Source organism: Gymnodraco acuticeps, unplaced genomic scaffold (genome assembly GCF_902827175.1).
Source record: "Gymnodraco acuticeps unplaced genomic scaffold, fGymAcu1.1, whole genome shotgun sequence".
Classification (NCBI taxonomy): Eukaryota; Metazoa; Chordata; class Actinopteri; order Perciformes; family Bathydraconidae; genus Gymnodraco; species Gymnodraco acuticeps.
Genome location: NW_022989890.1, coordinates 3441111 through 3468591, shown reverse-complemented (window position 1 = coordinate 3468591; position 27481 = coordinate 3441111). Strand labels below are relative to the sequence as shown.

Genomic DNA, 27481 nt, shown 5'->3' with positions numbered 1-27481 from the left:
AAACACTTTAGCTGACTTCACACACTGTAGGGATGTTTGTGTGAAATACACTCGTAAAGATAGTTAAATGACACTGATGACTGGCAGGTTGAAGTAGAATGCCACCAAACTGCTCTGTGTTTTCTGAAGCTACAGATTGCATCACTCACCTGTACAAAATACTGTTCCTCTGCAGAGTCTGACTGTATCGAGTCGTACTAGTCTGTGATGCTTTTATTATGTTAGTCTGAAATGCCAAATGACTAATAATTGTCCTGCTTTACCAAATCACAGCTTATCATTTCTTTAAAGGATTATTTTATGAAAGGATTTTTGTTCAGGTGAAAATTAGGAGATTCAGTGTTGGTCTAAGACAAAAGCTATAATAAAAGACATGGCGTATGGTATGAGTCATAATTCATTCCCAAACATTTCAAGGAGAATTTATTTTCTTATTTATTAAATCGACTAGGATGGGCTGAGTATGGATGTGAATGATACACACGCTGTTTCAACAGACCTCACAATCCTAGCAACAGCCTGTCTGCACTTAAAAAAATCATGAAACCACAGCATGACCAATATTTTATATAATTTAAGAGGTAGTGGACATTGTGATCGTTTGAAGGTAATTATGAAATGAGGTTGCAGTAGTTAGGAGTAGGTATTTTAGAAATAGGTATTGCTCACAGTGCTTTTTCATATTTAACAGCCTCTCACTTTTTGTTGACGCTCCGATGTCACTTTCAATTGGTTTTCGTTCTCTGGTGCCTACGCTCTGTTGCATTGAACTTCGCAGCCTTGGGACTATGAAAGAAGTCGCTAGATGAGGACAGATCCTAACAATTTATGTTTGTGCGTGGGTTTCAGTTTTTCATTCGTAAAGTACTGCTGCGCATCAGGGCGGAAGATGATGCGTCTGAGCTGTTTTTCCAGAAGTTGTTGACCTTCACTTTGCAGAGTCTATTACTCGATAATACACTTTTTAGCTTTAAGGGTGGCTGCAAATCTACTGATAGTGGTCTACAGAGCCAGAGGGAAAAGTCCCCCATTTAATTGTTTTCATTAAACGTACTGCTGTACCAGTTCGGCCTTGCAGGTCTGATCGTGCATGGTATTTGTGATGCAGGGATGTAAAAGGTCGTTGTTTTGCAAGTATCAACTGTGTGTTTTGTTGTTGGTGCTTATTTATATGTATGAATATTAGTGCCTGTATGTTTTATTCTTTTTTTGTATTAAACTTTACATGCGTCCAAATCCCATACAGGATATATTTTATGTTTTCATTAACACTCAGGAGTTCTAACACGTTTTAACATGTCAAATATTCACTAATTGCAACGTAATCCAACATAAAATGAGCCCTAAAGAAATCCTAAGAATGTAAAATTTGACACGAACTTTGTCTCTCTCTTTACAGAGCACAGAGCAGGTCACTGCTTTCTGCCGCAGCCTCCATGACATGAATCCACTGGAGTGCCCTATGTCGTCCTCCTCGTCGTCGTCTTCGTCGTCCCTGTCCCCGAGCCCCGTGACAGCTTTACCCCCCGCTGCCACCCAGAGACAGCTCTCCCACGCAGACAAACTCCGCAAGGTCATCAATGAACTGGTGGAGACGGAGAAAACCTATGTCAAAGTGAGAAAAAGCTCTCTTTGATTAGTTGAAGACAATCTTACCAGCACAAACTGATAGCTGTAGATTCTAATCTGTATTCGTTTGAGGATAATGGACATAGAATCTGGTACTGCTCTGACAAAACGAAAGGTTTCTTTTGTTAACGTGATCAGAACTTTGACTTTGTGCCATGGTTGGTTTTGTTCCTGCCTGTGAGAACTGATTCATTTCTGTTCTTTAAATACCTCAATAATGATTCCACATGAAACAGCCTTCACATGACAACAGACACCCCCGCATGCCCTTCCCCTTTCCTCCTTGAACATCTCATCAGAGGCTCATCGTGTATCTTTTGTCTTTTCAGGACCTGAACTGTCTTATAGAGTGCTACTTGACACCTTTGCAGAAAGAGAGCTTCCTTACCCAGGATGAGGTAATTTCCACCTCATCTACATAATCCAAAAGTGTTTATTAAATGCTGTCATAAATCCCCCTAAATATTAAACATCTGGAGTTAGTAGCACCTTCTGAATGACGCTTTGCGTGTTGTTGCAGCTGGACGTTTTGTTCGGTAACCTCGGGGAGATGGTGGAGTTCCAGGTGGAGTTTCTCCGGACGCTGGAAGATGGGATCAGACTGGTGCCAGATCTGGACAGACTGGAAAGAGTGGAGCATTTTAAGGTGGGGAAGGATTTCTCTAATGTTATCACACTTAAGGGTTCCTTCAAAAAGGTGCTGCTTCAAGATATTTGGTTCACGGTGTTATTGCAGTTGTACAAACGTGTTCGCCCTTCCTCCATTTGTTCTGGATCAGCAGTGAACATTAAGAATTTTACTGCTGGGGGCTCTTTGAAGGGATCAAACAGAGTTGAGACGTGTGCTAATTTGCATCGTATTTCAATTTTGATAGCACGACATGCTTGTTTGTTTTCGCAGAAAGTGCTCTTCTCCTTGGGGGGTTCCTTCCTGTATTACGCCGATCGCTTCAAGATCTACAGCGCCTTCTGTGCCAGCCACACAAAGGTCCCAAAGGTGCTGGCTAAAGGTAAAACATGCACACATTCTTGACTGGTGAGACGCAGGGAGACACCCAATGTTCCTTTTAGTTGAAAAGTGCAGTACAGAGGGCGAGCTGCAACTAGTCTCAGCACACATTGAGGCTTAACCTTTACAGACTTACTCATCACACCATTGAGTGGCTTGGAAAGTAAAGTTTACTTCAGCATTTCCTGATAGTTCACTTGAATGACACACAGTCTTTCATCTTAAAGGTCACCTATTATGCAAAATCCACTTTTTCATGTCTGTTATAAATAAACACGTGTCCCCTCTGTGTAAAGAGACTCCGAAAGTTTCAGGAAAAAAAATCCTCTCTTTTTGTCCTGATCCATTTCTATAAAAACCTGTCTGAAAATGAGCTGATCAGATTTTGGCCACTTTGTGATGTCATAACGATTTTTTGTCTTGTGTAACTATTAGCCAATCACCAACCAAGGTAACCCCCCCCCCACCTTATCACCTGAATCTCCTCCTAGAGCACCATTGTGTTCTTTTTAACCAAATATCTCTCAGAGGGGCGTGGGGAGGGGCTCCTGATTTTCATCTAAAGTAACAGACAGAGAATCAGCACTTTTGAAACAGGGCTGAAACAGAGGGGATTATGGGTAATGCTGCAATGATCAGTTTGGTGTTTCAGCCAAACACTTCAGAGACATGTTTTGTATAAATCTGAGACCTATAATATATTGATGAAAAACAGTATATTAGGGGACCTTTTTAAGATGCAAGTTATTTGCAGGTATAAAGGATATATTTTAGATGCAGCTTCCTGTTTGTGTTTCTTTGCCTCCTTTTACAAAATGCCTAATGCTCATATTTCTGCTCCTTCAGCAAAGACGGATCCAGATTTCAAAGCTTTCCTGGCTGAGAGAAACCCCCGACAGCAACACTCGTCCACTCTGGAGTCTTACCTGATCAAACCCATCCAGAGGGTCCTGAAGTACCCGCTGCTGCTCAGAGAGCTCTACTCTCTCACGGACCCCGACAGCGAGGAGCACTACCACCTGGACGGTAATCCAGTGTCTTTGTTTATTATTCGCTTGCACTTTTTGACACATGGAACTAGATATAGATAGATGATTGTTGGAAAAAAACTGAATGTACTCTTCCAATATCAGAGGCCCTACGTAGCTGTGTACGTAACAGGATGTATGATTACCCAGAAGAGCGTCAGGACTGTTTTAGGCATATGATAGCTATGTGATTAACATGATGATTCAGCCTCTATGGAGATTAGGTCCACTGTTTCCCCGCAGCGAGGCTCCCCCCGTAGACAGTTCACGAGCTCAGTCACTTCATAACACCATAGATGGGTCGCGGTAAACGCTCTGAAGTGAGGCTCCACTACACTAAAAAATAAAAAGACAAGGCACAGTGTAATGCCTGTTAATAGCTTGCCACAGGCATAGCTCAGTTAAAATAAAGCACAGCTATTGTGCGATACATTTGTATTGCATGTATATTTTTTATTTGTAAAAATGTCAGTTAAAGCTTAAAAGAATAAAGATATTTTTGTTATCTAAACGTTTGACCTCTTTCTTTTACAATTTTGGAATCGAAACGGGGAATCGATAAGAACCGGAATCAATAAGCAGAACCGGAATCATCGATACATTTCAAACGATACCCATCCCTAATGGAGATAGACATATGACTGTCATGTTTATTGCTTACGCAGGCCTTAGCTAATCTGAACTAAACACTGAATACGGCTTTGAACCGGTATTCTGCATCTTGTGACTGAAACACACTCTCTTGTATATAAGCATGTGAAGGACACTATTCAGGGAACTATTTGTCCCATGCAGCTCTGTGTGTGATGACTTCTTCCATTCTTGCAAGGATAATAAATACATGTATCCTGATATCGAAGACCAAGCCGGGAACAAGTGATATTTTTCTAACAATGATGATTAATGTTTGTCCCGTTCAGTTGCAATGAAGGCCATGAACAAAGTTGCCAGTCACATCAATGAGATGCAAAAGCTTCACGAGGAGTACGGAGCTGTTTTCGATCAGCTGATCAACGAACAGACTGCGCATAGAAAAGAGGTGAACATGATAAAGCCTATTTTACTCATGGTAATCCATATTCAATCCAAAATATTATTAAATGACTTAAATTCATATTTGACCTTGTGTTTGACTTATCTCAGGTGGCGGACCTCTCCATGGGGGACCTTTTGCTTCATTCTACGGTGGTGTGGATCAACCCTCCATCCTCCTTGACCAAGAGCAAAAAGGACCCCGATTTGGCTGCTTTTGGTAAGGCTTCATGTGCATTTAGGATAATATTGCTGAAATGATTATGCTTTATCTTTATTAGAATTGATTCAGTTGAAATCTTGTTTACATGTTCAGCTGTCTAAACAGCACAAGGCACACATCTACCACAACTTATGAATATTTACAAGTGTTGTTAGATGACATACAATAGAAGGAAGGTTTGTATTACCCAAATCTAAATCAAATATGGGACAGAAAACAGTCATGTACAGAGCCATGATCAGCTGGAACTCTTTACCGGTTCACATCATTCAGGAAAATTCTCAAGTACATTTCAAAAGGTTGCTAACAAATTATTTAAGTATTACAAAGTACATTTGAACTGTGCCTGTGGCTATGTATGCATATATTATTATGTACACTTATTTGTATTTACTTTTGTTTGGCCTTAGGATGGCGATAATTGGATGACTATTTTAGTTTTCACTTCATTTCACTGTAAATTGCATGACATTATGAGCTGTTTTGTTTTAATTTTGTTGTATGTTTATGTATGTTTTGAGTGTGTGAGGACCCCAGGAAGAATAGCCAATGCTAATGGGGATCCTAATAAAGACAAAGACAAATGTACTTAGCTGTATCCAATGCAATCAAATTATACATCCTTCGGGTCAATCCTATATGTCAAATGTAATAACATAAGGATATACCAAATGCAAAATATAAGCATTGGGTTAAGTTGTTTCACAGCTTAGAGTACACTTTTGACTTATGTTGGTGTTAATTTTTAAGTTAGCTCTTCAATATAAGTATTTACAAAATAAATGATATCAGCTTTGTATTGGTCAGCACATTATATAACTAGAAATCCTCTCACATGCACAGGGTCACGCGGACGGATGATCTGTAAGGCGCTCATCCTCGTGTATTAACTATTCAAACAGTGTGGGATTTATTCTTTTAGATGAATAAACACATGTTCCATATACAGCAGATATGCATTCACACTTTTCTCAGCAGAAAAAAATGAGCAATGCTACTATTCTGTGCTCTGGAAAAACACTGAATACTGTATCTTAAAACGTGCAAGCATGCACCACTTAACTGTATCCTACTGAACACTGCCATGCATAGTGTGACACTCGGTGCTATTTCTGATGGTGAGGAACTACACTCTGGTAAAAGGAAAACCCAGTCGGGCATATAGCACAAGGGATCTATTTTCTTCCTTTTCACGTGAAGAGCAGCGTGTAATCCTTACATTAAAGGAGTGACATGGTATTCTCACACACCCAGGAGTGCCTTTTGTCTAAAAATGTGACACGTTTGGCTCTAATGTGACATCTACATGCTATAAGAGCTTTTCCTGGCAAGGCGTTAGTGAGTGGAAGAGGGTGCTCCGTGCATGCAATCTCGTGACTTTGGTCCAATTTCATAGCTTGTGCTGCTGATCGCTGAAGCGTGCCCCCAGTTTGAGGCTATTCTTCCTCAAAATATGCAAACATGTGAAAGTGTCCATTTGATATGCTGCGTCAAGTTGTCACTGTAGTTAACTTGGGGATAACATATGCGTAATGTGTGAATGCTGAACCTTCTAATGGTTTCCATCTCCCCCTTGTCTTCATTTAGTGTTCAAAACAGCGGTTGTATTGTGTACAAAGACAGCTCCAAGCACAGGAGAAAAATTGTAAGTATTTTCCCATTTTCTGATGATTAATCTAGTCAGGGAAACACTACCGTGCAGATTGGGACTCTGGGCTTTCCCTGAAGTGCTTTTTGAATTACTTTTTTTTTTTTCGCAATCGCAAAACAAATTACGGACGTTTATGTCTTTCATAAATGGACAATAGACTGAATGAGGGTTCTTATCGGAATTGAATACAGATTATGTTTCACCCCCATTCTGTCATTGCTCTCTTCTGCTCTCTGCTGTCATGTTGACGTATTGCAGTGGTTCTGTGTTAGACATTTACCCAATGTGTATTTCTCAGGGTGGATCTCACCGAGCGTCTGTGAGTGACGACAAAGACCCTTTCCGGTTCCGTCACATGATCGCAACGGACTCTCTTCAACACCGTGCTCTTTCAAGTATGTATTGTTAAATACAGTAACATGCAGTCAATTATATTTTTCATCTTTCGTCCCCATTCTTCAGGTTTTCAGAAATGTGAGGAATCACAGAAATTAGGATTGCTGTTGGGGTCAGTTCTAGTTGAGTGAAGGGTCAATTTCATCGTTTTTTTTTACACACAACATCCTCCTAGTTGACTTCTAGAAAACGACTACATTCATTTTGGTATACAAAAATAAGTATTGTCTCACTCACCCGATTTGTCATGATCGGAATAGATAAGCTGTAAAATCAAATACTTTTGTATTTATTGTATCTCTGAAATATGTATTACACAAAAATTGAAATAGAAAGACAAAACATTTCGAGGCGCCATGTGGAGACTTGCATTTGTCTTGTCCAGAAAGCATAGTCTCTGACCTGATACTTTCAGTCAGCCAGGCGCCTCCATGATGAACGTCTGATCAGTGAGGAAACCTCTGAAGGGATTTTAGATAGATTCATGTGTTACGCATCATTCTGGGAGAGTTTAGAATCTGCACCAAAAGTCTGTATTATTGATCAAAGTTAAATGATGTCCTCAAGAGGGAGATGTTGGAGTATTAGTATTTTATGATGTGCTTGAAGTAGATTTTTTACTTTTTGTCCTCAGTAGATTTGCTCATTGCCTGAAAACACACAACCCAAGACCTAATCAAAATAAAAGTATTCTGCAATGTTATGTTAAAGTCTTATTTAAAATAAATAATATAATTGGCCTGTGAAGGAACCTGTCATCCCAAAACACAGAAGTTGTTTCTAATGACTCAATCTAGACCGTGTCTTCTGTGGCTCTTTTGTCAACTTGCTTTTTCTATTTCCAACAAAATAAATGATACCCTTTATAAATAAAACAGATGGATACCTATTAGTAGGCCTGCATGCAATCTACCTTACATTCCTGTCCTCAATGGAACTTAAATCACCCTTGGGCGATCCTGCTAAAGTGTTATCGTTTATCTGCCTAATGGCCTGTTGTTAAGGGGGGAGAAATTGATGTTGCTTACTGAATGCTTTTAATAAATCTGTCTTTTCCTCTTCCTCCTCTCAGACTCTGAGGGAACAGCGGTGTGTGAGATAGTTCACATAAGATCTGAATCTGAGGGGAGACCAGAGAGAACCTTCCAGTTGTGCTGCAGGTATGAATTAGTATTTTCCAAAAACTGCATTGGAAACATGGAGGCAGAACATAGCATACACAATTACCTTTTCTCTAGTACAGGGGTGTCCAAACTACGGCCCGCGGACCATTTTGAATCGGCCATCAGCAAATTCAAACAGTATAATGGAATATGGCCCACAAATGAAACTTGAGCTTGTGTTGTATTGTACTTCTTAACTATAAATGTAAAAATATATACACAGAAGTATTCATGTGTTAATAAGACCACTTTTCAAATAAATTCAGTCAATTAAAGTTGGACATTTTTTCTAACGTATCTTAGTTGATAAGAAAAAAGCCCAATGACAAATTTACATAACAAGCTTGAAATACACCCTTCCTATTTCTCCTTATTATAATCACTCTGAGGCTCCTGTTTTAAGGGATGAGCTGCCAACACTCACGAGCATCATTGACCTACATTTGATTGATTTAGCTAACTTATACAGTAACTGAACTTATGAGGCGATATACCTCTAGTGAGTGGCCCAACCCTTCGTATATTTTTCTGCATGTGGCCCTCGGTGAAAGTTTGGACCCCCCTGTTCTAGTATGTTGTCTTTAAGTTATTGTGTTTTTCTCCAATCTGCAGTTCTCCAGATAGTAAGAAGGACTTCCTGAAAGCAGTCCACTCCATCCTCAGGGAGAAGCAGCGCCGGCAGCTCCTGAAGACGGAGTCTCTGCCTCTCAACCAGCAGTACGTCCCGTTTGGAGGGAAGCGCCTGTGTGCCCTTAAAGGGGCGCGTCCCGGCATGAACAGAGCAGGTAACAAAGCTTAGGTAAAGCTTTTAGTTCACAGCACAAGAGGGGCCAAAGATGTTTAGTACATGATATTCACAAAGTAAAACATGTCTCCTGTCGGTTCAGAATCAGCTCCATCACGGACGCTGCCCCGCAGGAAGCTGGTGAGGAACCGCATCACCATCGACACTGACCTGATCTTCCATGGCAACAACAACAACAGCACTGATCCAGAGACCACCCACCACTCCTCCTACCCATTGATGTCCCAGCATGCTCTTCCTCAAACACAAAAACCTCAAGGGGAGGACACTGACCGCTGGGTGGAGGAGCAGTTCGACCTGGGTTGCTATGAGGACCAGGGTATGGTGAAGGAGACGGACATTTTGAGCGACGACGACGAATACTGCAAGTCTGTCCGAGCAGCGTCTGCAGAACCGTCCAACCTGGAGGGTAAGATGGAGAGACTGGAGCTACAGGGCGGAGAGATGACGAGCCACAACCTGAACGGACGGGTGGAGACAGGAAGTGAGGTCATGCTGAGCGTGATGCAGGAGGAGGAAGTAGAACGGATAAAGCTGTGTGACAATTCAGGCTCCGTAGACTCTTTCTCGTCCTGCGGGGTCTCCATCTCCCGCTGTTCAACCCCAGGTCTGACGCTCGCCCCCCTGAAGCAGTGTTCTGTGGAGGGGGCCTCAAACAAAGACCATGATGTCATCTGGGTGCGACGGGACGACTTTGGTAACGGGTGCAACGGTGACGTCTTCTGATTGGGAATAATAGAAAGATGAAGAAAATGAGCCAAAAGGGTGGTTTATTTAACTTTGTTACATAAAGTAAGAGGGCAAGAAAACAGGGGAGAGATTGAACACAAGCTTTAAATATGTTGAATTTGGAGGTATTCGTGTATAGGAGGAATTTAACCTCATCCAGTCCTCCCTGTGTTGCTACACAACCCCCTTCTTCCCACCTCTCCTGCATCTCCCTTGTTCTGACAATCCCAAAGTGCTGAACCACCGAGCGAGTGAGGGGAGCTTCTCATCCCGAACTGCTTAAAAGTGAACCCAAAAGAAAACACGGTCCTCACTGTTTTTGGATCCCCAAACTTCACATAAACCTCTGGAATTGTATGTGAACGTTTGAAAAAGACAGCACCGCATGTGCACGCAAGTAAACAAGCAACGTGTGTGTTTGTACACTGTCAGTACACAGGAGCACAGACACATGTACCGTGCACACATTACTGAAGAGACTCACTGAACCGGGATCTTCTGGCCAAAAATGTCTATTTTTCAACACAGGAATGTGGGTGTTATATTTTTCTGACTCAGAAACTGTTTGTATTTTAACACTCAAAGGGCTGTGTGTTACTGAACTTTCTTCAGGTGCTTTTGGCTAAACGACTGCTGTGTAAAAAGATGGTGAGATCCAACTAGCTTTATCGTGCTTTTTGACGTTTTAACTTAATATCAGCTGCACATTGATGTATAGCCAGGAGTACAATAGAGTGCCGTTAACCTCTTGTTATGAAAATATTTTGAAGCTCACTTTTGTCTCCTAGCATATCCTTTTTGAAAGAAAGTGTACCTAATCTTTATTTAATTATTGCCTTTTGACTGTAACTTTCAATGTTTACACCACACTCAGCTGCCCAGTGTTACAAACCACCTTTTGTGTGTTTGGTGCCAGAAACAAGCTTGACAGAGCCGTCGCTCGTGACCTTCACATGAATGTCCAGCCTATGATTTTGTTGCTCCAATAAAATGTGTTGTTATTTTGGTAACTCCATCAAGGTCATCATTATACTGGAGTCGTCTCACCCCTGAGGCCTCCTCATGCTCCACATCTTGGTTAATAGCATTATAATTCCTCCAACCATCCTGTTTTACTTGAATTGTCTTTGTTGTTTTGAAAGGAGTTATTCAACAGAACCATGTTGGTGACTCCAAGGAGAATCAAACAGTTTTCCTCTGATCTCTTCATCTCCTTCTCTCTCTCCAGCTCTTTGACCTTTGTCATGTCAGAAAGCATCACAACCACAGAAAAGCTGGTAGAGAGTAGAGACAGACTTCACATCCATGACATTTATCATCAACCCCTACTTAAGTCCTCTCCTGCATTTCTTCCATTCTCCACCAGGCTGTGCTGTTTCACTTTATGTCTTCACAACACGCTGATTGCTGAACAGTCATGCGCACCTTAATGGATGTATTGAACATGCACTTAATACCCTACTGTGAGGGGGAGGGGGGAATCTGAGAGCTACTCTGATACAGAGTGGAGGTAGATAATACACTTTGGATGTTTCTTATTGTGTTTTTATTGCGATGCTGGTTTCTTAGGTGTTAGCTGTCTGACGGAGCCCAGCAGAGACGTTCAAACTGTGAGGTACAATCACCTGGCCTTGGAGGCAAAATCCTGTGAGACCCCCTTTGACTCCTCCCTTTGTACTTTTAAAACTGTGTTCGTACATAAAACTGTGGAGTATTATCATTTTTATGTTAAAATAAATTTTCTAAATTTAGTTGTGTGAATGTGCTTTTTATTTGTCGTGTTACACACTTTTCTGAAGTCAAGGGGTGGCTCTCCATTATTATTACATTGGATGACATTGAGATGCCGCTTTGATCCAAAGCAACTTGCAATAATAGCATTACATCATAAAGATTAAACTCAGAACAATAAGAAAAGTGCAGATATATTCGCTTCAAATAAGCCAGACCCTTGTAAGTGCTTGTGCATTAGTTAACTCTTAAGTCCTTTTTATTATTTGTTTTAGGTAATGGACAAAGCCCTCCAACCCTGATAAAAAAGCAGACCTAGCTTTTTGGCTGACATCATAAATGCCCATTTGGGTTACCAGAAAATCCCATTATGTGGAACAAAAAAATATTGATTCCAGGTGCTTTTTCAAACTCAATTCCAGTATTGAATTGTTTTGCCTTCAATTTGTGGATTGTCAAATAATGAAAAAAACAACTAAAAATATGTGTCCTTAGTATAGAGGTTACCATGTAAATATGTACAGTAAAGTAATAACAAAAACACATTTAACATATCCTGAATGCAAAATGTAGTTTAAATACATCTGGTAATTAGTGTCTTCAGTTTCTATAGAATTCTGTATTTTTCAAAATATATTCATTTATTGCATTTAAAGGGTTAGGGTTAACCTTTAAGGGTCTTCTGTAACTCTAGCAGACATTGAGATGCAGGGACTTCACCAGAGACCCCTTCTGCTCAGTATTCAGACCAGTTTAGCGTCGGGCTGTTGCCCAAGGTCTCCTTCTGGAGAGGCTGATGGTCATTTCCTGATTAAATTAAGTTTGTCTGTTTTGTCAGAGGTCCAGGTTGAAGTTGGCAGCTTTTTTTCTGGTGCTCTCTGGCTTTGAGACAGTTGACAGACATTGTGATAAACCAAATGTCAGTTCTGACGTATGTCTTGAGGAGATGAAGAATGTGAATCTTTGCCTTTTTCAAATGTCACGGTATCACACAACCGTCCAGAGTTAACAAACTACAAAAACCCAAAAGTAAATACATGTCACGAGCTACAAAAATCCCTCTTTCATATACTCAAATATTTATAAAAAACATGAAACAAAAATATGTATTCAGATTGTTCTCTTTAAAGATACAAAAATGTGTTTAAGTCTGAGGGCAGCTGTTGGCACATCTCTTACTCCTTTTTTCTTATTTTTTTTAAATCAGTACAAAAAAAACATTACCCTGTCCTGTATTTGTTATGGGAAGGCTTCCAGTGACCTACTCGGATAAGACCTTGTCTGCAGTGAGAGATAATCTGGCATCTGCCCATAACCTGAAGATTATTCTCCCCTCATCAGGACCGGTGGAGAGCCGCTGCCAATCCATCTGCTCCTTAATCCATACCGAATACAGAGATAACCGGACTATTCAGTGTAAAAACTGGTATTTCAATTAAAAAATATAATATAATACAAAATATATATATTTCAACCACTTTTGGTACAAACAGCCCAATTTGTATAGTAGAAGTAGGCTACAATAAAGTATGGGTTTCAACTGCCATGATGGAAAGCTTAAGGCTACCAAGTATTATGACTTTTATGATTATGAAATACAAGCATACCGGCAACACACATAACTTCACTTATTTGGATAGAGAAAATAACTTGAATTTTAAGCAGTTAAGTGTATTGTTTCTTTAAAATCTCACCACCCAGGTGTATCCTACAATTTTTATTTTGAAAGTTCGTACCGGAAATGAATGCCTCTTCATCGTGTTATCGCTGTTCCGCGGGCTCTCTGCCTTCAGCTCAGCCTCCTCGTTGGACCAGTGCGTGAAAGTGGACATGCTCACTACTGTTTGTTTACCCACAGTTTTTCCACAGAAGATGTGAATTGGATAGATTTTTGTACAGGAAAGTTTTTGATCCACGCTGTTGATACTTCTTCGTTTCTTCTGTGCGAAATCCTGATGCAGAGTGGAGAGCATTTCATTGGGAATACAACTTGGGTTGTGCGCTGGCATGATGGCACGGCAGGTGTCTCTGCACTCTGATAGAGGTCGTGTCTTCCTGTCATGGTGTCAATGCCCGCGGTGAGTTCCCTGAAGCACAATGGAGGAACCAAAGAGACTTTTCTTCTGTCTTCTCTTCGCGCTGCAGCTCTGTCTGAGCTCCCCTCAAGTCCTCAGAATAGGTAAGAGCAACAGCTGTTTACGCACGGTGTGGATGAGTTGAACCAAGAGTAGGTATTTGAGTTTATTGTTTGTGTCAGATAGGATCACATCTTATTTCATCTCTGTATTTAATTCAGTAATGTGAACTTTTGTATCCCCTCATCCATTACTTGTGTCTATACGCATGCATTTAATTATAAGCACGTGTTGTTCTTATTCTCTGCGTTATTCTGTCATTGGTGATGTGTCACAACAGGGAAAAATGTCACCTGAATCAAAGGACAAAACAGACTTTGTCAACTTCCCTCCCTGCTGGTTAATCGGAGATAAAATATATTCCATTCGTTAATGAGTCCGCACATTCAATTACTGTGCGCATTGCAAAGGTCGTTGCAAGAGTCTGAAATACATTTTATCTCAGCTGAAACTTGTGGGGATCCACCTGAGCTGCATACATTTAACTCACATTTAAATATTAATCATTTCTGGGAGTTTTGAGTCTCGCTGGTGATCATAATTTGATCAAAAATGTCTTCAAAATGCCATTGATAAAGGGACATTTATTATGATAAATAGTTCAATTCTGCCCACCTTGCCATCAGAGGGTCTATTTGAGGCTTGTGCAATACATTCAAATTATCTAATTTAAATGTTAATCTGATTTTAAACTTCATAGAGGACTACACTCACACACGCACACCACACACACACACACACACACACACACACACACACACACACGCACACACACACACACACACACACACACACACACACACACACACACACACACACACCACACACACACACACACACACACACACACACACACACACACACACACACACACACACACACACACACATTAAGACACAGGAACAGTCGAAAGTAATAGATTATTGATTCCTCTCTGTGTAGTCGTCCGCTACACTCTTATTGAGGCATTTTCATTCACATTATGTCCCCCAGCAGCTGATTCACAAACAGCAGAGATCTATCCATCAGTGAGATTGGTATAATAGGCAGTCAGGGCGATGTAATCATCCTCAGTCCTGTGGATTTAAGAGGAGTGGGAGAACTCCTCCAAGGCTTGATTAGACAGGAGGAGGCTGTGGGATGTGTTCATTACCCAAGCCTCTCCTTTTTAGGCTTTGAATCAAACCTGAGTCAAACGGTAATATGTGAACATAATTGACTGAATTATTTTTAAAATTGGGATCACTGCCACTTGTTCCTAACTTGAAGAGGTACAGGCTAGAAGAGGATCTATGCAGTAGTAATCCTGGATTGGATAGGAACACTGGACTGGAGAAAGGATATATTTAGATATGTCCAAATCCAAATCCTTATCCATCTTGTTTTTTTACACTACAAATCATGATTTTGCATTTCTATTTTAATATTGATAGTATTTAACAACACAGTAAGGCATCTGTTAATAACGAAATACATACATTTAGCCATGATATTCCAAAATAATAATAATTTGAGCTTTTTAGGTGAAAGTTTCCTTTGTTGGTTGTGCCTTGTGACAAAATGGCTTTCATACTTTGCTTTGCTTTGCTTGGATAATTATGGGGGAAACTGTGTATGGGTGGGAGTTCTGATCATTACAGAGCATTTTCATACATGGTTTAAAAAAGAAAAAATACTCTGTTTTGATAAATGTCAACCTTGAGAGCTACTCTTTGTTCTTCTTGGAAAAAATGCATCTTTGAATATGCAGATGTTGATGTTTCAAACGTTTAATTGCAGGACAAGAAATGTTGCTTACTTGCACTAACTAAGTCATATTTTATAGTGTTTGTGCACTGATTTATCTATACACATCATTCTTGTGTGAGTTGTGTATCGGACCTCAAATTACTTCTGAGTCATGGCTATAATGTCACATGGTAATTTAAGAACAGCTCAGAGGAACGTTTCCCCTTCAGCAGATTCATGTTAAAACAGCCTTTTAGTGTCAAACTCTGCACATACATCATGTTGAACAGTGAAGGTCAATGGCGTTCTGATTAGTAGCAATACCCAAAACTAATTTCTGAGTTGAGGGTGACTTTAAATTGCTGGCCAAAAGGAAAAAGATTACATTGAATTTCAGAGGAAAGAGATCAGTGAAATGGTTCTCACTCTGTCAGCCCATAATATCAATATACTTATCACTGACCCAGAAAGTATGTTTGTTTGTTCTTACGCAAAATGCATGACATACGGAAATGTCTGTAAAGATCACTCACAATTTGACCAAGTCATGTTTAAGCAAGATGAAAAATAAACATGTCTTTACTTTTTTTGGGCACACTAGTCAATTTTGACCTTTTTTTCCTTACCAAAAATTATGTTTTGCCTTTTCTGTATTGCAATGTCTTTGAAGCTTTTGGTTGAACATATTGAATATATCTGTGATAAGCTTGGATCATAGGATATTCTAGACAAATGTTTTTTGACCAGCCATAATACACATTATAAGCTGTTTATCTTGATTCAAGATTCAAGGCTTTTATTGTCATTCGTACATATATAGCTACAGTGTAGTTATGTAGATGGAAATCTTAGGTCCCAGGCTCCTCCAACAGTGCAACACAATAAAACAGATAAAACAGTGCAAGTAATACAATAAAATAGAATAGAGTAGTGCCATAAGAGTCTATATACAAGTGATACATAATCTGTAAATTGCAAACAGGTGAATGTTTTGCATCTTGATGTATGTATTGGTTCTCTTTTCTAGCATGGGCAGCATTTGTTCATTTGATCTGGTGCACAGCTGCACATGCCGAGAGTTTAGCTCTGGGTCACACATTCATATTCAGGACCATTCAAGAGCAATAAGTTCAGCTTTGATGGTTCAGCTCTCCTCTCAGATTCACTTGAATAACACAGTCCCCGAAACTCTCCCCCTAAAGATTTAAATACACAGACACTATCAGTGACTGTGAGTGTGTGCGTGTGCATGGATAATGTCCATGTGTGTGTCAGAGAGTGAGAGAAATCGCAGACGTTTGGCTCCAGGTGTTGCTTTCTGTTAAAATCGAAGTTGTAGCTACATTTATAAATTGGTTTCCTGCTTAATTGTATTCATTAGGTCCTTTCTCTCCGACAACTGGCCATTAGGAAAACGAATGAATCTATCCACTGCCAAATAGCCAGTTTTGGAAAGTTGGCCTTACTTCTTAGAAGATAAATACACAGATATTGGAGTTGGCTGCCCCTGTATTGTGATCGTTCATCATGCTGGCAGAAGCCCAGGACTTTGGGTTGTGAGAAAGAAGAGGGGATTGTAGTTTTTCCTGGGATTACATTGATAACATTGGTATCTATTTGTTAGTATTGATCCTGGGCTTTTTCCACGGACGTGCTGATTGGGTTCAGAGTGGTGAGAGAAACGGAGTCACGCCTCTGCCTCCTTTTCTTGCCTCTGATTTAATTCCACAAAACGAATGGTATTGGAACCTGAGAGGCTCATCCTCAAAGGAAGCTGTTTTTCTTTTGCCAACAACTGCAACACGTACTGCTTTTATTGTTAACATCCAGTAACCGAACTGACAAACTATTGCTAAACGTTTTCAGTCATAGTGCAATGCAAAGAAGTAAAGTTCTTGAATAGTACGCTGATGTATTTTCTGTCAAGATGCTAAAATATAGGCTAATTACCTTCTCCAAGGACAATGTTTTCGGTCATGTTTTCGGTTGGTCAGTATTTACCCGATTGTAATGTAATTTTGGGAAAGATTGTTACATGGGCTAAAAAAGATCCCATCACATTTTGGAGCACATCCAAATCACAGGGCAGATGTTTATCGATTTCTGGATCAAAAGCATCACATGTTCTACATTTTGTATGATGCTTCTTGTACATCACTTTCACTTATTCAAGTACTTACTACGAAGTCTTTTTGGTTCCCTTGCTGTCATTTTCAGTTTATGTCTGTCTCTCTTTTTTCTCCTGTTCCACTCGTTCATCCCTGATTGCATTTTTTCCTTGTTTGCCCATTTGTGAGGCTTGATTTTCTGTCGGGAACAAAAAATGTCCCCCCTGCGTTTTCTCGGCAAGGGTGCAGAGAAATGTTTGTCATTCAGTTTGACACCTTAGACATCTTTCCTCCCAAGTTCCTCCTGCCTGGAGCGAAATAGCAGGACAGTACTTGTTTTCAGAGAGACACAGAGGGTAGTGTCTGTCACTGTCAGCAAAAAGGACAACTCTCTTGTCCAGCTCAATGCTGCTGTTAACAATGATTTACATTTCTTCTATCTCAGGTGCTGAGAGGCTGTTGGAAGTTTAACTGCACTCCACTTAAATGTAGTGCTAAAATAAGATGAATCGACTATTGTATTTCTGGTGATCAACACAATACATCTGATTTATTGTCTTCTTTAAAAAAAAAAAACGTAGTCTCTATTTGGTGAAATCAGTGGAACACAGTGGTACAATAATAAGGCGGTTTAATCATCAACTAGGCATTTCATTTCCATTCTGTGTACTTTTCAAATCAAGCATCCTCGAACTGTGGCAGTGTAATGATGAAAAATAAACATTGTGAGAAAACAAAATGTTGTATCTAGATTGTGTCGGGGTTTGAAAGTCCCAGTAATCTCTATGCAGCAGGTTAGCACACATTGTTATCTGCAAATCAAAAATGCGTTTTACCAAAATGGCTAATACAGAATTTCGTTCACCTTACCAAAACACAAAAATGGGTTCGTCTCCTCCTGAGTGTAAGAGGTTTTTTCCATATAAAACTTTAATTACCACTGAGTTTACACTTGACCGTAATGAGCTGTAAAGTGCATATTATGCAGATACAATCCACCTGCACAGCCCGAACACATGTTAAAAAGCATTTACGAGCCTCCGGTGGGTCCTCTGAAACTTTGAATGGCCATTTATGCTGTCTTGTATGCCAGATTGATACGTGTTCCCGAGGCAAATTATATCTCATTATTTTGAGAGCTGAATGAATGCTTTTAGTGCTTCGAGGTACAATAATGTATTTTCCTGGAGAAAAAAAAAATACCTCAAAAAAAGCAATTTTTATGTCGGCACCCACAGTAAAGTTCAATCAACATTGCAAAAAGAATGACGCATGACTAATGTAAAACATAATTGTTTGTAATTAAATAGCGAATTGACGGATGATAGGGGTGAGATTCACATACACCCACACACACACCACACACACACACACACACACACACACACACACACACACACACACACACACACACACACACACACACACACACACACACACACACATACCATGTATACATCACTTCAGGGGACATTACATTGACTTACATGCATTTCCTGGAGACTTATCCTAACCTTAACCATAACCAACACATGCCTAACCCTAACCCTTACCCTTAACCTTACCCTTAACCCTAACCCTAAACCTAACCAAGTCTTCACCCTAAAATTAATGATTCCCCTTATGGGGACCTCAAATTTGTCCCCATAAGGGCGGCGAGTCCCCACACGTGACTGTGTAAACAGATGTAGGTCCCCACAAGTATAGTAATGCTAGACCACACACACACGTAAATATCTTTATCTCCTCTGTGGATTGTTGGAGAGATTGATCAGGTATGCCTGACAGGTGGGCTCAAAGCTCAAAATCATTCTTCTTGTTTTCCTCCCACCGCAGCAGGCAGATAAATCTCCCATCCATTGTTTTGCAACACATATTCACATTTTCTATGCCACCATTTTCATGCAGTCACAACTATGTTCTTGTAAATCACAGTAATTGCAGAAGGATTTACATTTTTATGTCAACAACCTAATGGCACTTGCATATAATAACAATTGATAATTGGCAGCCCCTGTATTCACAAATGCGTATTTGTAACTAATCTTGAGTGCCTGTCTGAATGAGGGTACGTTTTGCTATAAATGAGAATCATTATAAACCAAAACATGAGAATCTGAGCATTAGAAACAAATGAATAAATAATCCTTAAACATGCATTGAAAACCAATCCAAGATTTACAGATTAGTCATTTTGAGGGAGTGACAGAATTGATGATCATCCCTTGATTTACACAAGCAGATATTAAACCAGGTTGGTCATTTATACTGTGTTTAGCTCTATAAGCTCGACACGGCACATGGACGTCCTCCAGCTATTCTGCATTTACAGTAAGTTCTTTGACATTAAGTTGTTAACAAGCATACACAAAGCCTCCCTGCTTCCCATATGAAAGCGTCTTGTTAAACAACAATTAATTAATTGTCCACATGATGGGCTGCCCATTGATTTCGGAGACCTCAAACAACTCCCCTGGATCTTTTGAACGGCTTGTTGGTGGGAATGAGACGCTGGAGGGTGCTTCAAAGGATCGGTTACAGTGGCACAGACACTGAGGGGCTCAGTGTCCCTGCAGGAGCTTCATAGAGCACTGAATACATCCCAGTCTTTACACTACAATTGAAACCCTTTGTTCTGGGTTGCACTTTTCCATTGGCTTGATTAACAAACTTGTTAGCACTCAAAAACCTTAAACTGTCTTTGTAAAACAAGATTTGTATTTATCAAAGGCATCTTTCCTGTATTAACTTATCAAAAGGTTTGACATGTTTGTTCCTCAAAGTAAGGTGTTCTTTCAGAATTAGTATTTAGTCATACACAATCATTTTTCAGAAGTCTAACACCTGCTCACATCAAACACATTTCTGTTCACATTATTTTTATTTCATATTTTTTAAACCAATGTGTGCTTAAGCTAAGCTCATTCTATGCTTTGCCTGGCACTATAGCTTCATCCTCGAGGAATATGTAAACAGCCTATACACGCACAACCATTACATAACAACATGTATTATATTGTGAGCTTTATTTGGACTAAAACCAGACCTAAGCAAAATGATTGCAATGCTGTAGTGCTTCTGAGCGAACCACATGAGCTTCTGAGCGAACCACATGAGCTTCTGAGCGAACCACATGAGCTTCTGAGCGAACCACATGAGCTTCTAGGATTTCCACTCTTCTTACGAACTGTTCTGATACATTATTTCAGTGTAAATAGATAGATAGATAGATTCAACTTATTGTCATTACACAGTACAGGTACTATGTAACGAAACGGTTTCTCTGCATCCTAGTGTTAGGAGCAGTGGGCTGCCATTATGTACGGCGCCCGGGGAGCCGTGTAGGGAACGGTGCCTTGCTCAGGGACACCTCGGTAGCACTTGGTCTTTCCGGGACGTGACCTGGTGACCTTCCAGTTGCCAAGCCAAGTCTATGGACTTCGCCACCACCGCCATATACAATATGAGCTGCTGAAGTCATAAAGCAGGAGAGAAAAGACAGGAAGTATTTTATTAGAACTGAACAAATAGACTAAGTTGTCTGCGATTAGATTCAGTCTGATGAAGCATCTGCAGAATCAGCTAAGGAGCAAACACTTGCTGTTTCATTCTAAGGAATCTACCCTGACTGACGATTACTTGTCCAAGGATTTATTTTATTTTGGTCTATGTCCTGACTGATGTGACTTGTCTTTCTAAAGCCTGTTTTGAACGTCCACGAGAAGCTCTTAAACCCTCTTTACTTCCTGTCGTTTCACATTGCGGGACCAATTACACTGCTTTCATTTCATCTTGTCTTTGAGTCCACACTTCACATCTTCCGGTTGACAGGATGTTGATGAGGGGTTTCAGGGCAATTTCAAAAGTCTGTCTAAACAGCATTCAACAGTTTCTCCACAGCGTGCTGACAGCTGGACCAACAGAAAGTTGTATGTGTGTGGCCTTGGGTCCCTGTGTACAAAAAGTGGAAGAGCAGCTGCAGATTTTCTACCCAATTTGAAAAACAAAATGTTTGGACTACACTTTATGCCTTGGAGAAAAAATATGATTTTTCTTCTTTGAGCACTTAATATTCATCTAATTTGCTTCTAAGGGAACTCCAAATTAATTCTGTTCTCATAGAAAATCGAAGCTGGAGGCATTGAAACTACAGATATTATCTTTTATTGTGGACATAAAGTATTCATGGGTTTGTTTATGGCTGGTAGATTTTCAAAAACAATTATTATTTGAAATGACCCTCATTAAATCAGGCTGCAGAGAACGTATTGTGTGTAATATTCAGTGCTCGTCTGGCTTAATGAAGACTTATTTATAACTGAAAATGGGATGCAAATATGTTTTTGCTACTTCGTTCTAAAAGGAGTTTTTTACGTTGTTACTATGTCTTGGAAGAAATCCCTTTGTCTGGTTAGTGTTTTGGAAAAATGATTTGAACAGAATGTTTTACATTCTCATCCGAACTTTTTTTATTGACTTAAAGGTGGGGTAGGTAAGTTTGAGAAACCGGCTCGAGATACACTTTTTGTTATATTCCATGGAATGCTCTTAACATCCGATAGCAATGAATATCTTAAGCTTTGACAAAAAATCCATAAAGGCCCTGTCACACTGTCCCGAAATGGACACCCGATGGACACACGATAAAGGAAATGTTCAAATTCTGCTGTGATCGTAGCAACATCGGGCCATTCGTGAGGGCATCTTAAGCCATCGTATGACCGCCGGTGGAGTTTCTCAGGCTCCGGCAGCAACTTCGTGAGCGGCAACTTCGTAAGGCATCGTGAGGGCATCTTGTCAAATCGTGTCATCTTCGTGTTATCATCGGTGCATTCACCCTCACTCTGATCGGGGCGAATGCCCGATGGCACCGATGATAACAAGATGCCCTCACGATGGCCTTACGAAGGGCACAATTGACACACGAATTCAACACGAAAATGAACCTTCGCAAGGTCCTTCGGCAATTTTTTGGCATGCCAAAGATTTTGCCACCGCTCACGAAGTTGCTGCCGGAGCCTGAGAAACTCCACCGGCGGTCATACGATGGCTTAAGATGCCCTCACGAATGGCACGATGTTGCTACGATCACAGCCGAATTTGAACATTTCCTTTATCGTGTGTCCATCGGGTTGTTTTATTGCACAACAAAATCATGTAAATATATTATGTAAATAACCCAATTTGTGTTCTGTGAAACTAAAAAGGATATAATATATTATTTTGAAGGACAGTTGACAGGAAGTTGTTGTTGTTATGGAAACAACATTACGGAGAAAACGTAATATTTTCTACATATAACGACCGATAAAGTAAAGAACAAAGTCTGAAGATATCAGTACAGTATCATAGTACTGTAACATAATTGTTTTTGGTACTTTCATTGCAGTTGTATCTCTTAAATGTAATGTAAATGTTGCCTTCGTGTGTGGTTCGGGGCCATCTTCGTGCGAAATTCACAATTCCATATTCGTGTGTCCATCGGGTGTCAATTTCGGGACAGTGTGACAGGGCCTTAACAAAATGTCATCTGTGGAAGCCGTAGTACTGTAAAAAGCACGATCAATCATTTGAGGCGGCCCGGCTAAAATAACTGGATGGCCTACCTGCCTGTCAGCCTTCCATCTGTGCACAAACTTATCTCGTGCCCTCATTGGTCATGTGCGCGTTCGTGTGTGTTGGAGGAGGGGCTCTGTAAGGAAGTGGCAGATTTTTTCCGGCTGTGTATTTTCAAATTCTAGCGCACTCGAGCTGGTTTCTCCAAAATTACCTACCCTACCTTTAACATGTCTAATGCAGAGGTGAAAAATAAATACTTATTATTGAATTACCACTATAAAAACAGCATTTAATAGAAAGGCTATACAACATGGAGTGGGACTTTTTAACCAAAAATACAAATCTTTAAACATTACCTAACACAAGTTACAAACTCTTTATAATGGATATTTTATTGGAAAGTGGTCCTATTTGATTACATTATTTATTAATGTTTATTAAATTATTTGTTGGTCATTTCAAATGATTTGATCAAATAAAAGTACAATAATCCATACAAGATATTTCTTGTGTCTAACCACGGCATATTGATTTATATAAGATATCCAATAAGCTGTGGATATTTTCACCAGAATTCCACACATTAAGACATTTTTCATTTTACAAACTTAATTCAACTAGATGATTACGTTTCTAATAAGTAGTTAACACCATCTGTCTTTGAACACATCATTGGTGAAAGTACAGTGTTCTTGAATTGTTTTACTTTCTTATATACGTACTTTATTGCTAGTATTAATAGGGATAAACACAAATAATGAAGATTTTCTGTTGTTGTTTTCACATAGACATGTACTTGTATTGTTTTAATTGATGCAGAGCTAACTTTGGTTTGTCTGAAGAGGAGCTTCCTGTTTCAAAGAAGGTGTAGAGACTCTCCTTCAGGGCACTTCCTTGTTTGAGCTAAATTTGGTTTGGTGCAAACCTGTTTGAAACTTGATGCCAATCGCTGTGGGTTTAGCTCAAACGTTTCCCTTGTCTACTTACGGGATTTCATATGTTCTTTTGGAAAAGTTGTATTTGTTTACTTTAGTTTACTCTTTAAGGTTTGAATATAGCTTTGTTTTTATGATGGTCTGCACTGCTATTTGCTGTAAATAAACTGAAATGTACACCAGATAATGGGTTCTCCGGTCACTGAGTTCAACCAGTTAGCTTATCTTTACAATGATGCTATAATTTCCTTTTGTTATGTGTTTGTGATGGGATTGAAAGGTTCTAATCTCAACCCACAGATCCAAATCCATAAATGTAATCTCTGTGCAGTGACAGTGTTCTTGTGTTTGTCCCCCCTCTCCATGTGCAGGCGGTATATTTGAGACCAGGGAGAGTGAGTTAGTCAGCATGGACGAGCTGGCATTTAAATTTGCTGTAAATAACATAAACCGCAACAAGACCCTGATGCCCAACACGACTCTCACCTACGACATTCAGAGGATCAACCTCTTTGATGGCTTTGAGGCTTCAAGGAGAGGTAAGAAATTATCAGATGTAGCTATGCTAAGCTATAGATGTACAGTAGTTACTGTGAGCGATGACAACATTATCACCTTAATCATCATAATCATGTGTGTAGCATGTATTCTAAAAACTTCTATAGAAAACTTCAAGATGGAATTTTTCTGTTTACACATTTAAATTTTATGTCGATTTATTGGACAATAAACTATTTTGAATCTCAAACTAACGAGGCTCAAGTTGAAAATTGTAATCTTTTTTTTTAGGTCTATTAGGCTATTTAACTTTCTTTACAAGAGTGGGGCAAATTGATCAATTCCTTTCTAATCACCATACAGGGAATCAATAAGATTAGCATAACCTAGCTTAACCTGTTCTACACCGCCCCCCCCCCCGAAAACGCGTCATCTGCAGGAAACAGCGTCTGAGGGCATCTTAATATTCAATAAACTCTGAATGTTTTATATCCATGTAACGGGAAAAAACTCAGCTAACTGACCTTTTTTTTTTTTTAAACCCACAAAGCTAGCGCTGAGCCTATGAATTAGCCACGAGCGGAAAAATGCTAACGCATTACTGCAAAGAAACTCACTCATAACACCCTTATTGTTACACATATCGCCTAGCATCGTGAGATGACACAGAATCGATAGGTACATACATCATCACTCTATGATAAGAACTCACGAAGATATTAACAAGAATAGACATAGCTAAAAACGGCAAAATGGCTCACCTTTGTCGTTGTCTGGTCAAAAGTGGTCTTCAATGGCATTAAAACGATAAAAACGCTGCTGAAGTTAATCCATAGGTTAATACAATGTGTCTGTGTCCCTTTGAAATTATTTCTGATAATCCATAAGCAATAAACCTGCTTTTCCGTTTCCAGATGTCAGAGCGAGAGATAGGTTCGCTCTCATGCAAAACTGGGTGTGCATAGCTCTCATTTCTCAATGGTATGGTGTGTGTGTATGTGGAAATTCCCCTTCAATTCTATTGGCTCTAACGGTCAAAAAGAGATGTCAATCACCCAAATCGACCAATGGGTTCCAGAGAAACGGTAAAAACAGCCATTTCCACCCAAATCACATCAGAGGTGGATTTTATTTTTCTAAACCTCTCTAAAAAGGTAAAATGTCACTTGTTTTGCATCAATCTTGATACAGGGTACTTATTATATGTTGTACTTTTGATTATTCCTAAAGCTTTTAGTCTACCTTACCATCATCCAAGGGTAGTTTTCACTATAAGTAAAAAAGAATATTTGGACGGACACTATAATTTACAGTTTTTTACTATGTTCAATCTGAATTTTCTTTAAAATAAAAAACACCTTGCGGAGGGTGCCTCAACTGAGCCGAAAATGCGGCGCACTATGCGCTTATGCGGCGCAATTAGTGTGGCGCGGCACGGTTTCCTCATCATATAACTTTGCGTGGGGCCTCATGTTGGCCAAGGACGGCCCTGCCAACGTAGGCTAAAAGCGTGTGATTGTCTCTCTTTGGTCCAAAAGCTTATAAAGTCCTTAAGTATTGAATATTAAAGTGGACCTGATCTACAATGGACTTTGTTTGAGAACCTGTCTCCAAAATGTGATGACACCCGTCTGACTTTGTGTTGTTTTCACCTTGTTCTTCCCCCATAGTGTGTGACCAGCTGGCTCTGGGGGTGGTCGCGGTGTTCGGCCCGTCTCACAGCTCCTCGGTCAGCGCCGTCCAGTCCATCTGCAACGCTCTGGAGGTCCCTCACATCCAGACCCGCTGGAAACACCCGTCGGTGAACAACAAAGACACCTTCTTCATCAACCTGTATCCCGAGTATACCGCCATCGCCAGGGCCATCCTGGACGTGGTCACGTTCTTCAAATGGAGGAAGCTGACCGTGGTTTATGAGGACAGCACAGGTAGGGCCATCGGTTTTTTATCTGTCAGATTGCCATTGTAGATTTCAAAACAGATTCATATATATATACTTCAAGAAGTCTTTTCATGGTGCCATGCATGAGTAGAGATGTACTAGAAGGTAAACCCATTTGATTAAGTCTGCAATTTATATGGAAATCATTTCCTCAAAGGGTTTTGATCAAATATGTATGAAATAAAGCAAATATATCCAAGACATTTTTGAGAACGAAAAATATCACTCATGGAGGATGCTGGATAAATTCAGTGCTCCGGTCACTCAGACACAACAAAACAATTCAGCTCAAAAATCTGTAACTTACTGTACATCTCCCTGTAATAAAATCAGCGATCAATATATTGTCTTGTATTGTGATATCCAGGTTTTTTTTCAAACTGGGTAACAGGGGCGCTGCGCCCTCATACCAAAATGCAGATTTCCCCCGTAAGTTTGAAAGTGATGCCAGAAAATGATATTTCTGTTCGTCAAAAACTGTATAATTACTCCAAAAATATGAAAATCGTGTCAAACAGTCGCGTTGATGTTTACGTCCACGGCGCCATCTTATACGGGCGTCAGGTTCTCACGAGAATTGATATTTCATACAAGATCAGCGCCCTCATACTATATTTTCTTATAGTTAATAATATAATTGGACTGGAGACTGCAATGTGTCTTGATTTTTCCTACTGCATGAAAGAATATCCACTATGACATTGTGTGGCATTTGAAGTGAGAATAGGTCTGGCTCTTGTTTTCTCGACATTACAATGTATTCATATGTGAAGGTCATAATAACTCACAAAAATGCAATTCAACTGTCCACCAATGCCACCTTTAGCTAGTGAACCCAATCTGTGACAGGGCAGAGTTCCTGGTATCAAACAGCTGCCAGCACTGCTGCCCTCAGCATTGATGCTGCAGAGAAGAGCCAAAACACAACACCCACGGCCTCAAATCCAGAGAGTTCCAATATGGAGTCCCAGCCTATGACCTAGTCCTGGAGAATATGAAATGCTGCTGTTGAAATGTCAAAGTTTATAGATTTTTAATTTTTTCCTCTTTTTCGATCCACATTTCCCGCCCCCTGAAATGTCACACAGACACACAGACACACACACACACACACACACACACACACACACACACACACACACACACACACACACACACACACACACACACACACACACAC

The 27481-nt window shown here is 40.0% G+C and overlaps 2 protein-coding genes across 3 annotated transcripts in view; both read left to right on the top strand.

The window, feature by feature from the left end:
- The first annotated feature begins 1403 nt into the window (after positions 1-1403).
- LOC117536190 (T-lymphoma invasion and metastasis-inducing protein 1-like) lies at positions 1404-11416 on the top strand. The gene is given in 13 exon segments (XM_034200963.1): positions 1404-1615; positions 1959-2027; positions 2150-2275; positions 2531-2639; positions 3485-3664; positions 4587-4705; positions 4810-4918; positions 6509-6526; positions 6529-6566; positions 6871-6967; positions 8041-8128; positions 8744-8916; positions 9019-11416. Coding segments are annotated over 13 exon segments (1944 nt in total). The 5' UTR covers positions 1404-1441; the 3' UTR covers positions 9663-11416.
- A 1762-nt stretch (positions 11417-13178) lies between these two features.
- The window catches only part of grik1a (glutamate receptor, ionotropic, kainate 1a), a 42848-nt gene continuing 28545 nt past the window's right edge, over positions 13179-27481 (top strand). For both annotated transcript variants that reach the window (XM_034200611.1, XM_034200620.1), the window contains exons 1-3: positions 13179-13575; positions 24233-24400; positions 26030-26287. In XM_034200611.1, coding sequence (XP_034056502.1) covers positions 13494-13575; positions 24233-24400; positions 26030-26287 — 508 coding nt within the window. In that variant the 5' untranslated portion in view covers positions 13179-13493. The remainder of the gene's footprint in view (positions 13576-24232; positions 24401-26029; positions 26288-27481) is intronic.